Source organism: Barbus barbus (assembly GCF_936440315.1).
Source record: "Barbus barbus genome assembly, chromosome: 45".
Lineage (NCBI taxonomy): Eukaryota > Metazoa > Chordata > Actinopteri > Cypriniformes > Cyprinidae > Barbus > Barbus barbus.
In genome coordinates this window covers 16,716,143-16,734,808 of record NC_136723.1, presented here as the reverse complement: position 1 = coordinate 16,734,808, position 18,666 = coordinate 16,716,143, and the positions used below count along the sequence as shown (strand labels likewise).

At 34.9% G+C, this 18,666-nt stretch overlaps 1 protein-coding gene across 2 annotated transcripts; it reads right to left on the bottom strand.

Annotated features, from left to right (window-relative positions):
- Window positions 1–1,288: 1,288 nt before the first annotated feature.
- LOC306864207 (cytosolic purine 5'-nucleotidase-like) lies at window positions 1,289–15,810 on the bottom strand. 2 transcript variants are annotated; one of them, XR_013783759.1, is made up of 18 exons: window positions 15,548–15,727; window positions 13,266–13,339; window positions 13,062–13,179; window positions 10,904–10,999; window positions 7,872–7,963; window positions 7,742–7,799; window positions 5,964–6,057; window positions 5,315–5,368; window positions 5,102–5,185; window positions 4,932–4,973; window positions 4,710–4,811; window positions 3,452–3,518; window positions 3,184–3,354; window positions 3,049–3,100; window positions 2,682–2,809; window positions 2,338–2,514; window positions 2,090–2,176; window positions 1,289–1,907 (listed from the first exon to the last, which is right to left on the bottom strand). XR_013783759.1 is itself a non-coding variant. In XM_079408033.1 (18 exons), the coding sequence occupies exons 1-18, from the start codon at window positions 15,583–15,585 to the stop codon at window positions 1,824–1,826; spliced, it is 1,551 nt and encodes a 516-aa protein (XP_079264159.1). In that variant the 5' UTR covers window positions 15,586–15,810; the 3' UTR covers window positions 1,289–1,823. The 2 variants fall into 2 exon arrangements, 1 of the variants encoding a protein (XP_079264159.1); XM_079408033.1 differs by having other exon boundaries at window positions 2,682–2,742; window positions 15,548–15,810.
- Window positions 15,811–18,666: the final 2,856 nt, after the last annotated feature.

Here is an 18,666-nt window from a genome sequence, read left to right as displayed (position 1 = left end):
AAGAATATGGTTCAAAATAGGGCGAGAAATTCTTTAAAAATAAAGTGTAAATATTGATTATTAGCCTCATGTCAAGCTAAATTTAAAGTCTTCTTGCAATAGTCTACCAATGTTGCTTTGTAGGTAATGACTGACTTAAATTTGAAAGAAAAATAATAGGGCTGAATGTTTGAGCTTGACAAATGCAGTCCACACTGAATTTAGATATAATTTAGCCTACTGCATGCTATAATGTTACTTCATTAAGAAGTTATTTTTGTAAGTTAAATAATCCAGTAATGGGGTTGAATGCTACATTTCAAAAGAATGTACTGTAGAACTGTACTGTAATGAATTCATTGTCCGGGCGATGTTTGTTTTATGATGTTAATGTTACATTCATTCATGAAGGTCAAGACAGGCTACAGCTTTGTCTGTAAGGTTAAGCAATAATAGCTTAACAAACAATATAAATAAAAATTATTCTTAATGATTAACAAAATCACATAATTGTTTCTCTAATGTCTCACGTGCTGTGCTGAAAGTGCCAAAGGCTTTTATTTTCCTGATTTACACACAGGCCTCTTTTTCTTTCTGTTTTAATCGTTTTGAGTGTAAACAGCACGCTATTCCTTGCTCTACCGCTGGATTTACACCGCTTTACATGGGATGCCTTTTATGATAATCATTGTACATATACGTATCGATATCTGTGGTACTAAATGTTGTTTTATGGTCCTTAGAAGAAGAAAAAAAAGAATTTTAGGCAGGTTATCGTTCCTCTCCCTCAGGTTAAAATTGGTTGGCGCAATAAATTGGAAATAAAGACAAATTAGAAATTAGCGTGAGATCTTACCCTACGAACACAGTAACGTTAGCGGTATATTATAAAGAAGCCGTTTACCCTTTTATGCAAAGTCAAGATTAATGGTCTAATTTTCCAATTATGCTCCAACAGAAGCTGATTATCATAAAAGGAAAGGTTTCCATTCAAGTGAAGTGCACACACTGTAGTCTTTGCCGCCATCTCACGGACACCATGCACATTTTCCTGAAGATGTCCGTTTGTTGATTAATTCACGTTAAAAGTTTTTTTTTTTCCTTGCCTATTTTATCACCGTTTTTTATACATATGTAAATTTGTCTTACGTCAAAATGAACACAGTTCCTTATCCTCTATATGGTCCTCTTGTGAATCAAACTGCTTTTAAAAGGCTCCCATGCAGGAACCAACTATGGTTTAACTGAATACAACAGCCTTTACACGTGCTAGTATTATGAGTTTTAAGTTAGAAATAAATAACAGAAGTCGTCTAAAATAAAGCACTTTAATATTTCATTTATATGCTTATGAAAAATAGTAAATAAATAGCATAACATAGAAAGTTTTAAAGTTACTAATTTAAGTTAGCCTATTATATGCACATTCATGCATTATTGCATAGGAATCAGTCACATATGAGGAGATATGATAAACAAAAACATTTGACCAATGAGACCTCCTGCAAATCAAGTTGGTTGACATGCAAAAGACTAAATGCCTTCCATCAAAGGTTTTAATTAAATACACAGAATATAAAAGTTGTAAAATGGTTAAATAAACATTGTACTCTTGCTTTACAAATAACAACACAAGAGCTTTTAACTTAACATGGCATCACAAAAAACTTGGCAAATTCTGTCACAATTATCTGCCAGAAGTGTAATCTTACTAATACTGCAAATCAACCACACAAGCCTGTGCATCAATACACAGCTTTAAGGCAGGAATGGAAACTGTAAAAGTGAAACATACTAAATAAAAAGTTCATATTTACAAAAGTTAAGGAAAAAAAAATCAGTCCTCATGTCTCTGTAGATGTAGCCGGGTTATTTCGGGCACAATTATCATCTCGTCCACAGTTACCGTCACCACACTCACATTCCCGCTGTGTGAGAAAGATATAATGATAATGTAAATCAATTTAATATTTAGAAAAAAATTAATTTTAAACAAAACTTAGTAAATTAATATTGTAACAATTGATGCTTAGGTGTAATATATTAAGTAAAAAAAAGGTCAAAATATATAACTGAATGATTAGAATGAAAGTGAGTGTGCAATTCAAACCTTGATGTTGGTGGTTTTGAGCATGTGCTCCGACAGCTCTGCGATCTGCTCTTTAGTCTTAGACTGTACAGCGGCCTCATGTGGCAGCTGCAAATTAAAGCAAAAAACATTCATAAAGCACCAGCACCTATTCATGATACAGATTTGAAATAAATATATACACACACACATACATGTTAAATATGAATATTTATAATTAATAAGACAAAACAATTATATTCCAGTCTACTTAGCCAGGACAAACTTACCAGGACAAGAGGGGCTCTGAAGAGGTAGCTGAAGGGGTAGTTTAGGAGGTTGAGGCAGGACGTAGAGTATATATCTGCATAGCGCAGTAACTGACTGGCAAAGAGGGTTTTTGTGGAACCACAGCGTAAAAGACTGCCCATTTTCCCATAGCACAGATCCATGCCGTACGTCACCATCTGAACCACAAATAAACAACTTTAAAATATCAGTTTTAGCACTTTGAGATGATTATAGAGTTTCTCTGGTATAAACACACAATTCTGCATATTTTGCATGAAGAACAAGTCCGATGTGAAAACATGAAAACGTCACCGTAAAGTATGAGAAGATCCTCAGAGCTCACCTTTATCCTGTTCTGAATCGCACTAATATCCGGGCACTCTTGATTTCCACTGTCTAAATGCCTGATGGGATAGAATGAGAGGCCAGCTGAGACGTTCATTTGATGTTTGTGTGCGTTTCAGGTTTTTTCTGTCCATAAATACCCAGAAAAAAAATTCATAAAAAGACAAAATACGTTAAGTCTAGAAATATAAAATTAGAAATATAAACATGAATATTATAAAATAAAAAAGACAATATTATACATTTCCCACAATAAAAATCTACTGTCAACTAAGAACAGTGATCTAGCGCCATCTATCGATCATGTCAAGTATTGCACTTGGTGACTGTGATAACGCTGCAGTGTGAGATGAAGTCATACTCACAGATATAATTCTGCAAGGAAGATGTCAAGATGTTTTAACTCCTCAAACATACCTATAAAAAGACACAAGGCAGTGTTTTTATCCATTCTTTACTAAATAAGGAAATATTCTTTTATTAGATGAGCGCACACTCACTGGCTTTGTCGGCCCACACGTGCAGCTCCTTCACAAGCTCAGGAACCACCAGGAAAGTCTTCCAGCCTTGACGTTTCTTTGACTTGAGGATATCGCCAAAGATGTGATCCCCCACATAGAGGATGTCTTTCCCCCTTACATCCAGCAAATCACACACAATATCAGAAGATCCTAAGAAAGGGATGAACAAGGATAACTGACATAAGCCAAACGAGTGCCTTCATGCAAGCCTAGCGAACAGATCAGGATGAGGAGAATATCTGAGTACCTCCTGAATACACTGTCCCATGCTGAAGCTCTCCTGTGTATGTGCCGATACGTAGCTTCCCAGTGTCCTACAACAGGAGGAGGAGGAGATCTGAGTGCAGTCCAAACTTAAACTAGATGTTTACTGATATTTCACTAAACTCAGTGTCTCAATGTTTCTGAAACAATACAGTGTACAATGTTACTTATCTACTAACGTTCAACTTTTGGGGTTGTTTTTTGAACTAAGGCTGCATTATATGATTAAAAATACTGTAATATTGTTAAATATTATTTCAATTGAAAATAACAGCTTTTTATGTGAATATGTTTTAACTTGTAATTTATTCCTGTGATGTAAAGCTGAATTTTTTAACATCATTACTCCAGTCTTCAGTGTCACATGATACTTCAGAAATCATTCTAATATGCTGATTTGATGTTCAAGAGTCACTTTTATTATTAATATTATTATTAATGTTATAAATGATTGCGCTGCTTCATATTTTTGTGGAAACTGTGCTACACCTTTTTGGATTCTCGATGAAGAGAAATAACAGTATTGATTAACAGAAATGGAAACTTTCGTAACATTCTAAATGTATTTACTGTCATTTTAGAACAATTTAATGCCTCCTTGTTGAATTGTTTTTTTTTTTTAATTCTAACTATTTTACTTTCCTCAAACTTTTGAATGGTAATGTATCACAAAAATAAGCCATAAAAATAAGCTGCAAAAACTGTTAAATGTCTAGGTTTGTCACCCCACAAAGATTTCTATTATTTTATAATAGAATAACATTTTATAATATTATATAATATTAGATCATATTTAGACCATTATTATGGCATATATCAACTATATAATCTTTTCTTGATGAACAAAATGCAATTATAATCATATTTAATAAACATTTGTAATAATATTAGGTCATATTTTTAACATAATGGTAGGATTTATGTTATTGAGAGCAAAACACTTCAATTCACTGCAATGAGAGGAAATGTACTTTATTAAAAGTGTAATGTTTGCATTTGTAGTTTATTTGTAATGTTTGCAAATGTTTTGTAAAACACATTTGGGTTTAGATATGTTCTTGACAGGCTTCAGATTCATATTCTCATGATAAATAATTAAAATAATAATTTTAATGTAAATAAAACCTTATTTACATTAAAAATGATCAAAAACACCTGTTTTTTTTCCTGAATAAATGCTTTATTTAAAAGAGAGTAAAGCTTATTCTGTATATAGGTAGCAGTGCACAGCATGAACTCACCGTGTCTACTTGTCGTATCACTGTCCCCCCTGCAAAGAACATGGGCTTCCTCGTGTCTACCACCACCAGATCAAAGTATGAGCGCCACGGTTTCTTGGGGTTCTAGACAACACAAGTCATTTCAGAATCTGAATATCTTAATGTGTGTGATCAAGAAGAGTCATAAGCAGTTTCTCAGAATCAACACTAAACACTGGTTTACAGAGTGATCATGCTGCTCACCTTAGAGCCAGACGGAAAATCCAGTAAGTATTTCATAATAGCCTAATTTGAGAAAATATATAATACAGTGTCATTAAAATGGAATTATGAATATTAATGACAGCGTGCAATGATATGCAGCCTGTCAGTGGCAGTTTAAATTATTTCTAGGGGTCTGGCGCTCTCCTTACCTCAGTGTAATTGAAGTCGCTGTTGGTTGCCAGAAACACTTTGGCAACCTCTTTGATACGGCTCAGTAACACGGGAAGACGAGGCTAGACAAAATGATACATATATGAATGAGTCTTTTGCCACATACAAATATCTATAATCATATAGCAATAATAATTTGAGCGATCTGAGAAAAAAAAACATATATACACACACATGTAATTACCACTTACATCTTTAATCACATACTTGTCCAGGTTCTTCAGTGTTCTTTCCTTCAGAGTGCCCTATAGGACAAAAATAACAATGACTGATTAAAAACACAGTAGTGTGAAACACTCACATTGTACCGAATGATTATATTTGGCTCTTTAAGGCAGGGTAGGTGATTTGGTTCAAAAACATTGTTTGTAATGCTGGTTAAAAGTCTTTTCACATCCTGATGGCAATCACTAAGTTAAGTGGTCTAAATGTAATTAAAGTCTGTTTTTATATTGTCCTACCTGCCTGTCTACGTATGAATTTGCATACCTCTGCACACCTCTTCACGCATAAATACATCATCAGCATGTTCCCTTACACTGAGCGAGAATGGAAGGCGTTAATATTGTAATTATTATGCACTTTGTACTGTAATGTTCAGGTAAGTCTCTGGTCTGCTGGAGTGCGGTCATGTGTTTTGGAGGAGGCGTGGCTTTGGAGAGTGATTTAGAAGGGAGGGTGGGATCTTATGCTTTCAAAGCTAGCTTGCTAATGCTAGCCTTTCCGAAATCGCCTGCCCTACCTTTAAAGACATATTTTAATTGGAACTAACTTTGTAAGTAAATTCTTTCATGAGAGCGTAAGTAAAATCATGAATTAAGTCAATATAAAATTGGTTACCGTGTCGTGAAGGTGATCCATGGCGTCCCTCACGTCCTGAAACATGCTTCTGTGTGACATGAACAAGTCACCATGTTTGAACCCTTTCTGGCAACTAAGTGGGAGAAAAACAGTGAGTGGAACAGACTGTTGACACTTATTGGGCATAGTTTAAGTGTCCAAATAAACCCATCAGGGATAGCAGTTTTTTAAGGACTCAACATGATCAAATTTTGGCTGAAAAAAAAAAAAAGGTTGTTCATAATCTATTACATACCTCCTGTCGTCTGATTGGTAGTTTATACTTTTTTATAGGGTGACCATACGTGCCATTTTACAGGACACGTTCTGGCCAGGATTTCTATATTGCCTAAAATATCCAGGTTTTGGCTTTGTTTTCCTGTTTTCATACTTGTTGAAGGTAATGATCTTAAAGTAGTTTGACCAATAACATGCAGGCATTGTTTATAATTGGCCAATCGTGGCACGTGGGATCGACCGAGAACAGTCATATATCAAGCTATATGTGGCCCTGGACCACAGGGATTTACACCTCATCTGAAAGCTGAATAAATATGCTTTCCATTGATGCATGGTTTGTCATGATAAGACAATATTTGGCCGAGATTATTAGAGATTACAACTATTTGAAAATCTGGAATCTGAGGGTGCAAAAAAATCTAAATATTGAGAAAATTTCCTTTAAAGTTGTTCTTAATCTTAGCAATACATATTACTAATCAAAAATAAAAATTTGATATATTTACAGCAGGAAATTTGCAAAATATCTTCATGGAACATGATCTTTACTTAATTTCCTAATGATTTTTGGCATAAAAGAAAAATCAATCATTTTGACCCATACAATGTATTTTTGGTTACTGCTACAAACATACCCCAGCGACTTAAGACTGGTTTTGTGCTCCAGGGTCACATATATCAAGCTTTTGAGGAATGTTTATTTGTTCATCTCCCAGTCATCATTGTATTGCACAGCACTATATTTTGCAATAAGACCTACAGAGCTTTGATCATAAAGCTAAGCAATGAAATATCATCTTACTAATAAATATTATTGGAACAAACGGTGTGACAACTGATATATATAAGCATTTTATGTAAGCAGTCTGCTATACTGTTATAAAGATATGATTTACATTACAAAGTAGAATTTTATCTATACTTTTTGCCCATATAAATAACAACATCTGCACCAAATTACATATTTTTGCACAGTTTGTGCCTCTAAATAACATTTAGGTGTTTTTCATCCTTATGAGCTCCATATTCTCTTATATCACATTAAATGAGCCTAAAAGCCTGATGTATCAAATATGATACTCAACAAAAGATTAAATTAAGTTGTCTGAAGGTTTTAAAAAACTGTTCCAACTTTACATACACCTTTAAATATATTTACATATGTAAAGTTTTGACTTCAACTGTATATATATATATATATGTCTATTATTTCATATGTCACGCTTTACAGAGTTAAAAATATATTAATTTAAGAGATTTTTATATTAAATTATTTTTTATATTTATTTTAATCATTTTTGGCCTGCTAAGGCTTTGTTATCTGGTTGCTAATTTGTTCTGGGTTTTAATGTGCGCCGTGTGAACCTTCTGAAATCATAAAGGTTTATTGCTATCCCTAGCTGTAAGCATAAGCAAGATTAATAGTGATGCTTGCTTTAGCAAACATTGCTAATTATGAATATCATTCACATGACGGAGGGACAGTGAAGCTGTAAACGAGCCATAACTCCTGCAATTATAAAGAATAATTGTCTCACTTTTTGTATCTGGTGCTTTTGGTGAAGAAGTCAACCAGGCATGCATAAAGATACGTCTCTGAGAAAAGAAGAGGGACAAATCATATTAACAAAATAAATGATCCTTTCACATGTAAATGTGTCGCTGTACCTGTTAGGTTGAAGAGCGTGTTGAGGACGTAAAAACGTTCAGTGTCGTCTCTCTGGATGAACTTGTTTGGATAATACTCCTCGACATGTCCACTGCAAACAGACACACGTTAATGAGAATAACAGCAGGTAAATACGCTTCCTGATACACCATATATATATATATATATATGGTGTATGTATATATAAAAGCATTCGAAATACGTCCGAAAGCTTGTGACAGAACAATAACAGTTTATCACTGAGCTCACAGCAGCCATCGTTGAGAAAGCGCTAACAACTACTGTTCTCAAACAACTGATCCCTTTCTAAATAAAACCGTGCCCACAATACCCCATGTCGGGTGGCATCTGATGAAACACCCTTTATTATGCTGTCTTATACATGAGGAAACTCACAGTGCTGATCCATGCTCTCTTTGTCTCAAGTGTGAGAATAATGACAAAAACTAAAAATATTTTTTGTCCTGATGCCGTTTTTAAATCTGTGTGAATATGAACGTGTAAATATGGTTGTGTATTTTTTAAAGAAGTGCCAGAACTCAAATCCTGAAATATGTAGGTGTAAAGCGAATGGTGAATGACAAAGTGAATGGTCCAGTTATACCTGTCCTCAACATCTTTCATCAGTCTGAGAAACCCATACTAGGAATTAAACAACAAAATCTACACTCCATAACTGTCTTCAATGGCAGGTGTTGGATATAAATACACTACTAATATGAGTTCGTCATGGTTGGGTAGTTGGGTCTCAGACAAGACATTTTCCACAAAAAGAGTACAAAATAGGGGTTCAAACTTTTTTCTTCTTTTTTTGTGAACAATTTAATATTTTATTTAAAAGGCAAACTGAACATGAAAAGAAACAAAAAAAAATAACATACATGAATACAAAAACAATGGACTGCATGATTGTACGAAGAGAAAAGAGCAAAGAACTGAAGCAGAAACAACAGAATTATCAGTTAGGATCCGGGAGAATTACTTTTCATAAAGGGATGTACAGGCAATTCTGTATGGAAATATTTTAATTTATTCAAACAGTTATCAAAACACCTTTAGTTTGTCAGTCGCAGCAAAAGAGACCACCTTGTAATATTTATTATTGCATCTATGAACATCATCCATCCACAAATGAGCTTTCTGGATCAAAGCAATGTCAACCTTTTTTCATTGCAGTAGTTGTAAAAAAAACTTGTACGTTTATGGGGGCCGTTTAAACCATTGACATTACAACGTATTATATTAATTTCAGTCATTACTTTCAAACAAATGAGAGAAAGTTATACCACTGCAATTGAATTAACTCAAGTCTGCCTTTAAAAACCCATTAGCTTAAAACTTTTACAGACTGGGGTAAAAACCCCAGGCTGCCACCCTCCCCTGTCTTAATCAGAACAAAATAACTTCTAATTCACACGAGTGATAAAGTGGGGTAAAAAAAAAAAAAAAAAAAAAGTATGGCATCCAGATGGCCAGTGTGTTCGCCGATCACTTTTCTCTGCTCTCTCTGTTCCCCGATTAAAAAGTCAACTTTAGAGCATAAAGCCTATTCTGGATTGTAGTCATGTGAGAGGCGAATTCGGTGCTCATTGCAGCTAATTCAGCCTTCAAAATGTCCTTAAATAGCTTTATAGTGATCGCCATGTTGTCTTCAATGTTGCTGCAGTTAAAATAGTTTCTTCTTAATCCTGTTGGTCATCCAGCATTTTATTTAAAAAATGGATCGGTTCCTTGTGCCAGGTATGCCTGCCCCCGATTAAAGATTTTTTTAGTCAACTAGTCGCACGTTTATATTAAATTGATTAGTATAATAATCTATTAACTAAACATCCTTTAATATAGCCATTTAGGTGTATGAAACGCGCTCAAACGCATGCTTAAAGCTTGGCAAAAATTAGGGAGTATAAGCTCTTTCCGCAGGAAAAAATAAATAAATAAAAAGGATTGTCATAAAGTAGGCTTAGAGCAATAATACTCCCAGATTCCTCATAAACATCTGAAATGCGCCTATATAGCAATTGTATTATTAATATAAAATAATAATAACATCCTGTTATTAGGTCATATTTACTATCTATTGCCCAGCTCCCCCTGTCATTGATCTAAAATTGACAAAGATAGTGACCCTTTATATTTTCTCAAAGATCAGACTTCACACTACATAAATATGCATTTCTTTTTCAAAAGCATTTTTTATTGCCTATTTGTCAACTACCCTATATATATATATATATATATATATATATATAGTTGTGATTTAGTCTATTTAAGTATTTAAGCCATCACTGAACAGACTATCTAATTTGGAACCAAATATTGGCTTGTTTTTATTATATATGTATAATTAAATATAAAATATTAAAAAATATAAAAATATATAATTACAGATATAAAACATATTAAAAAGATATAATTACAGGAACTTAGATAACAAGGTTAAATGTTGCAGCTTGATGAATTTGCATAAAAACAGAGAGCATTAACTTCAGTTTAATTTCCAGCTCTTCACAACTTCTGAACATTTAATTGTTGCCAAAATGGTGTCAAACCGGCTTTTCACATAAACAGGTTTTGTTTTCTCATTTAGTTTATGATCACACAAATGTTTCTAGGTTTTTCCCTCTTTGTTTGCAGATGAGTCAGCACATCCAAAAGAACTTGTTTCCAATTATGGCTTAGTGAGCACATCTGTAAGCTTGTATTGTTGATTGCTGATTCATTTTTAAGGAATCCGTTTATCTGGTTCACAAAACTGATCTGCATGATTTGTTCATGAATCAGAGTGATTAAGATATTAAGTTTAATAATAAGCAATAATAAGACCTTGAGTGCATTAACTTGCGATGTTAAAGACTAAATGCCTCGCTCTCCGGTGCTAGTCTCTCTTGATCTGTTTTTAACAGCTCTTGACCCTGCTGTTTCTTCACACTGGGTTTATTGCCTTTCAGCCTGACAAATCTGTTGTCAGAGAAAGGTTGAGGGGGCATTTGCAAGCAAACTCTCACTCAATACACCACTGACCCTCACTCACCCTCTCAGGTACTCAAAGCCGTGAGTGCACACCAGGATGTTTCCATTGGAGTCTATTTTCAACAGGTTCCCATACGTGGTATCATACACCAGACCTCTGGCGAGAAGAGGAGAAAGAGAGAGAACGTTTGAAAGAACTAGCGTCTGGGAGCATTCAGACAAGTGAATAATTTATAGCAAAATATGGCCCTCTAAGGAGTTAAAACAAGAGTTCATTCATATTTTGTATTTTCCCCCAGCAGTATCATTGAGCAGAGAGTCTGAGTTTGGTATTCAGCCACTTTTAATGATGACCTCAAGCGACCTTCTGCTTTATGAGACTGGTGTAACGTAGGACGTTTCTATTTGTATGGTTGCCCACAAAGTCTCTCATGAATGGTTTATAATAGTCTCAAAAGCAACTACAATCTGACTGATTTCCAAATGAAAATGAAGTCCACTTACACTTATACTGTCTTATACTAAATAAATCAGTTCATATTGGACTGATTCAATTTTCAGTTCAAATTTTTTGCTATAATTGACCAAACATAACAGTAAAGACAAATTTCCATTTCAAATAAATGTTGTTCTTTTGACCTTTCTATTTATTGAAGTATCCTGAAAAAAGGATAACAAAATCGAAAAAACGAAATTTTCCATAAAATATTTAGCAGCATAACTGTTTTCAACACTGATAATAATATTAAATGTTTCTTGAGCAGTAAATGAGCATATTAGAATTATTTCTGAAGGATCATGTGACACTAAAGACTGATGTAATGATGCTGAAAATTCAGCTTTGCATCACAGAAATACATTTTATTTTAAAATATATTAAAATAGATAATTGTGATATTTCACAATATTTATTTCTCATAATTCATGATTTAATTTTCATTTACTGTATTTTTATTAAAGTTGCCTTAAGAGCATAACATAGATTTATTTTAAATACATAAAAAAAATCTTATAGACCCCAAACCTTTGAACAGTAGTGTATCATGAAAAATGTGTTAATGTGTCTTTTGAAGGACAAGACGAAATAAACTTCTGTCCAAATAATAAAGTCAACATAAATCAAAACTAATCCTTTAACTTCTTAATACACATTTCTAGTTCATAACTGCACATTATTCCATTTTACAAATCCGTGAGTTCATAGTTTATTAAAACTATGTTCTATTATGTTCTATTATAGTTCTATTAAAATTTAAATAACTTTCTCCATTTCTAATACAACTTTATTTCACAAATCCCTCCCTTCTGTGTACCTCCAAACACATGCTTATTTTCCAAAAATCCAATCAATTCCTGATAGAAATGATTGGATTTTGAGTTATGAATGGTATTTCATATTGACTTAAAAGCAAATGAACATAAATCAATACACTCCTGTTAATGTAGCATTACCGTAAGGTACAAAAGCCAAAAGATACATCTACATGTACCATATTTACCCCTAAACAGCACATATTAGTACCTTAAAGGAGCATAAACATACTTTAAAAGTACATATTAGTACCTAAAGTATACTTATTAGTACCTTTAGAAAGGGTACCACAGTTATGTACCTTTTTTTCTGAAGGACTAAAAGATTCCCATGACCTACATTTTCGAATTCATTGCATTATTCTATACTTTTGTTAAATTTTTTTTTTTTGCTTCTTGTGATGTACTATTCTCATTGAATTCAATAGAATCACAGTGTTTTGTGATGCAACATACCTCTAGTGGCCAAAATTAAAACTGTCATGATTTACTCACCCTCCAATTGTTTCAAATCTTTCTTTATTCTGTCGAACACAAAATAATGTATTTTGAAGAATGTTGGTGACCAAATTTTTGACAGTCATTTGACTCATGACTTGCATCATTTTTTTTTTTTTTTACATAATATGAAAGTCAATGGCTACCGTCAACAGTATGAATACCCACATTCTTCATAATGTCTTCTTTTATGCTCAACAGAAGAGAGAAACTCACAGGTTTGGAACATCTTGACAGACACAATTTTCATTTTTGGGTGAACTGTCCCTTTAACCGGAATATGGATAATAGGAAACAATGTTCATGTAAACATGTTGTGTGGACACACACAGCAAGCCTCAAAAGCCTTAACCATGAGCTCACAGACCCGATATAGCCTAATCCAGAGCCATTAAGGGAACAACACTTACCGCGTGGGGAAGGTGGGGTCATACGTGTAGCCCAGCAGCTCGTGTGGGTATCCGATTGACACCAACCTGTCCCTGAGCAGCTCAAAGCCCAGACTCTCATACTCTGGAGACTTGTACACTGTTCAAAACAAGAGAGTGGATGTGAACGAAGCACTTCACACAAAGTCTGACAGCTTTTCCCAACGGCGCTATAAACGCTCTCACCTGCCAGAGTGTAATCCATGTCGAAGCCATAGCACTTGATGTTTTCAAGCGTCAAACTCCGGTTCACAAACACCCTGAAGGGAAAGACAGCAGGTTGTTTTCGTTATTTTGATTGGTTGGTCAACTCTACCTTTCTCTCAGTTATCGATTTTGCTTTTATCCACAGTAACTTACACTGCATTCGAGTTAAAATTAAACCCACAACCTCAGTGTTGTTATTGCCATGCTTTATCAGCTGATTTACTAGAACACGTTATACCGCCAAAAAGTAGCCAAAGAGTTTGTATTCTAACATGTGCTGTGCTTATCACATGGTCCTATGTATCAAGTCAGCACAGTTTAGGTCTGTTCTTATCAGGTCCCTCACATATGACATCAGTCCAGCTGGTGTGAGGTAATTGCCGCTTAAAAGACGCAAAGACGTAGAGTGAAGGAACAGCCAACTGGCACTCTCTCTCCTTGGCAGTTTGGCCAGTCACGTTTTTATATTTAGGGTGGAAAGTACTGACTAAGAAATCTAAAAATAGTAAGACAATGCAATTTGATTGAATCCAAAGAAATTTTAAACGTAACCACCTTAACAGCCAATTAAACTGAATATGAACTGTAAAAACATTTTTTTTAAAAATAAAAATCAACTACATTTGATAGTTTTTACTAGACCGTTTGAGTCACAAATGATAAGAAATGTGAAGTCCATATTAGACTAACAGAATTCCTCCAAGTCTTGTCCCAACTGGTTAAATACAGTTGTTTGAACAAATTTGTTGTCATGTGATATTAAGACACTTTTGATAAGACACATTTTACATTAAGCACCATTAATGTTTGTGTGTATGTAAAATCCCCTATTAAGTGTCGACACACACACAAACATACACATATGTATCAATTTAGATATATCAATATAGATCAGTTTATTGTGGTACTAATTGAATATTTTAAATTTTTTGAAAAATAAATCTAGTGGACTGTTGAATATTGTTTTTGAAGTCTTAAAATCTCTTAAAAACTGAAGGTGTAAAACAGGTGGTGCCATTAGTCATGTGTTTGCAACATCATGCAACTTTCTTGTTTTAAATGTTTGTTGACAAACATAATTTCATTGATAAATCGTTCAAAAATGAAAATTACATTTACTTAGTCATTAGTGTTCCACAGAAGAACTAAAGTCATACAGATTTGGAATGAAGTGAAGAATAAAATTATAATTATGGGTCATCTATTAAGTAAGTCTATGTCCAAGGCCTTAATGATGACCAAACACAGTTAATTATCTAAAACAGATGTGTGACTGGTAATGATTCAAACTATTCAAAAAGAACAGAAACAATCAGTCTATTATCTTTACATAGATAAGAGTAAATCAAACAATCAGGACCAGCTAACTCAGTGAATGAATAAATAAATAACACTTCTTACATTGTTCCTGTTATATGTTACATGCATAACAGTATGAGTAAATTATATGTAATTACAATCAACCAACCGAACCCTAACCCTATAAGTACACTTTAGGGACCAATTCTAGTTGCTTATTAGCATACCTATTAATAATATATTGGCTGTTTATTAGCACTTATTAACCACATATTGTGCATGAACATATACTACATCCCTAATCCTACCCAATACCTAAACTTAACAACTACCTTACAACTATTAATAAACAGCAGATTAGTAGTTCACTGAGGTAAAAGTCATAGTTAATGGTTTGTTAATAGCGAGAATTGGTCTTTAAAATCAAGTGTGACCACATGCTGTTGATTAATATTGCTCAGTAGCCTACTTCTGTATTACACTGCAATGCCTCAAAATAAATATATTCCTTTAAAATTAAGGAGTTGTTGTTTTATGAATGATTCATAGTGTTGTTATTGTTTGTAAGTTACATTGTGTTTTAATATCATATATTAATATCTGGGACATTGGTCCAGGTGAATGTGAAAGTGGGTGATGCTTTTTAAGCCATTCTGAGGCAAGAAACCTAAAGTCTGTCAGTCGAGCTAAAGTATATTATCAATCGATATGAAATGCCATTGTGATAAACAGAGGCTTAATTCCCACTAAAAACATCCCATTACTGAGCCTGATAGGCCTATTATAAAGAATACTGAATGAAGACGCTTGCTAAGAATAGCCTAACCGCAAAGAAGAGCGAAAACTACTAACAAAAAATTATTTAAATAAAAACAAACTAAATATATGAAGAAATACCTGCATACTAAGACCTGTGTTTCTGTGGTTTTCACCTGTGAGTGTGTGAATGCCCCCGTTCTTACCTCTGATGCAGCTCTTTTTTGGCGGCGCGCGGTTCCATCGCGAGAGCGCGCTCCCAGAATCACTCTATAATCAGCAGTGTGAAGCTGTCACCAAACTCCTCTTTGCGCTTTAAATCGTACCATGATGTTGACATCCCCAGTGTAAGTTTTCTTTGGGTTTGGCTTGTAAACAGGAACCCTATGTACGTAATTAGGGCGTATGTGGGATGCACGCGAGCATGAGTGAAGTTTGATGTCGACAGGCGCAAGATTGTGTTATCAGAGCGCCGCACGCGCTCTCCTCGCGACGCACAGGTCTCGTTCAGCGCTCAAACTCTTGACAATCGACACTGCCGAGCTCACCACATTCATGAGCATTTACAATTAACCTCGCATCAATATTTCATTTAGCGCTGCCTTCCTCCCTTCATTCACATTCACGAGGAAAGAGTATGTCCCTTACACCGGGGCAAGTTGTCACTGTGGCTGTAGGCTACCTCAGTAACTAGTAGGGACAGAAGTTGTCAAGTGTGTTTTAAATGTTGCAAATGTATACATTTTATTATTATTAGCTATTATTATGATTACATTATTATTTTATTTCTATTATCAGGCCTACATAATGAAGACACATTTATTTACTTTTTATTTAATATATATATATATATATATATATTCCTCTTCTGACAAACTAAAGGGATAGATCACCCCAAAATGAAACTTTTAGCAGTGATATTTTAGTATTATATATTATTATTTATAAATATTTTGAATCTGCTTTTCTTCTTTATATTTTCTGTTTTTAATTTTAATTTTATGAGCTCAAATTGTTGTTTTCATTTAACTTTCATTTTTATATCAGTTTTAGTCATTTTAGTACTTGAATTCATTTTATTTTATTTAGTTTCCAAAGCAACATTTCTAATTTTTATTTAAGTTTTCACCTAATATTTGCATTTTATTTTATTTTAGATTTCAGTTAACAAAACCAATTTAAATTGTGCTTTGTGTGTGTGTGTGTGTGTGTGTGTGTGTTTGTCCGTGCAGTGGTAGTCAATGGTAAACATAACTGGTTGATCATAAAAAAAATGTCAAAATATCTTTTTGATTTCATCAGAAGAAAGATGCCTTCCATTTTTAATGGGTGTTAGTTTGTTGAATGGATAATGTGATATGTATTTTAAAGACCACAGGAACAACATTTTAAAACATTTATTGTATTTGAATAAAAGAAAAACAGCCACTTGGTAACATTAAGGCAATTTTCTGAGCAATTTTGGTAAGCCTCATAAATATGATTTACAAGAGATGCCACATTACTTAGTCATTTGGTGTGGTAAGAAGTCAACACACCTCTGAGGATTCAATAGATACTCAAGCCTTACTAATCACTCTACAGAGCCATCCAAGAAACAGTGTCAATAAAGTCACTGCACCACAGCCGCTGTATCAGGCCAAACCTGCATCGGTGTCCCTTGGCGTGACAAAGTACAAATATATTGATTCAACATTCAGTTCGCCTCTCTAATTGAAATTGGATTTTGAGTTTACAAATGGGATGTGGCTTATAGTTTAACACACTTGACGTCAACAACAGAATAGCCAAACATTCCACACAGTCAGCAGCCATCAAAACAGAGAACGAATATTTGGTGTAAAATTACTTTTTATTGGTCAGCTTCTGATTTGACTACATGACTTTCTGAACTGGTGCTAAAGCTTGGTAGATATGGTGCTCTGGATGTTGTTTATGTGTATTGAGCTCAGTTTGGACTGTAGTGAGTGTCTGCGTTTCTGGTGCATTCTCTTAAAATCCTCTGTGATCTTCAGAACAGTTTTATTCTTTGTCTCACACACGTGGAACCACACGTAAACACCAGAGAAGACACGCATGCGCTGATTTGTGACTGCGTGTTTTGAGTTTGAGCTTCATCAAGTTGATTCTTTATCGTCCATTTTCTATCTTAAAAACAATTTTATACACTATAATTTTCGTTTCTATAACGTGTGAATATATCCCCTATAGCATTCTAAAACAAAACCAATCAGAGCGCCTTGTTATCACTAGTTTTATTTTGATTTCTCGAGTCTGCTATTAGCTTATAGCCCGTTAGCATCGGCAGCGTGGCTGCCGCTAATCTCGCTTAGATTGCTAATACTCTATTCACACACATTACCATTGTTTCACTGTTACTTGCTTAAATGGTGGATTTGTGTCTACCTTTTAGTGCAGGTGAGGACACATTCGAGCTGCATTCGGTGCAGCTGGAGCTGGAGGCCATGGAGAAGCAGATCCGTGACCTGATAGAGAAGCAGGCCCAGCTGAGAGAGCGGAGAGCCACGCTGGAAACATCCCGGGCTGACGCTCACAAGTCCGGGGTAAGTATACAGCACGCTGCTAACACTCCCACCACCTCTACTTCGTGTGTTTCTCTGCACAGACCCTGTGCACCCAGGACGTGATCTTCCCAGATGTCCTTCACTGCGGCGCCGGGACGCCACGGACCCTGGGTGCACCAGCAGCGGAAGATGCAAGCAGGGCCCCGGGCGACGACCTCTCCCCCTCCGGTCTTCGAGATCTCCACCCGGAACCGCTTCGCTCCCCTCCGCGAGACAGAACACGACGCTGTGATCGTCGGAGACTCCATCGCCCGGCACGTCCGATATAGATATAGATATATAGATATCGTACCTCAAAGTGATGATGTTACTGATCATTTCCTTGTATCGTGCATGCTGCGTATTACTGATATTAATTGTATGGCTCCGCGTTATCGTCCGGGCAGAACTCTTGTTCCAGCCACCAAAGACAGATTCACAAATAACCTGCCTGATTTATCTCAACTGCTCTGTGTACCCATAAATACACATGAACTAGACGAAATGACTAGCAACGTGGGCACTATCTTCTCTAATACACTAGAAGCTGTTGCCCCCCTCAAATTGAAAAAGGTTAGAGAAAAACATGGTACAACAGTTATACCCATTCTCTCAAGAAAGAAACTCGTAATCTTCAGCACAAATGGAGAAAAACTAACTTAGAAGTTTTTAGAATTGTGTGGAAAAACAGTATGTCCAGCTATAGACAGGCTCTAAAAGCTGCCAGGGCAGAGCATATCTGCAAACTCAATCCAAGGTTC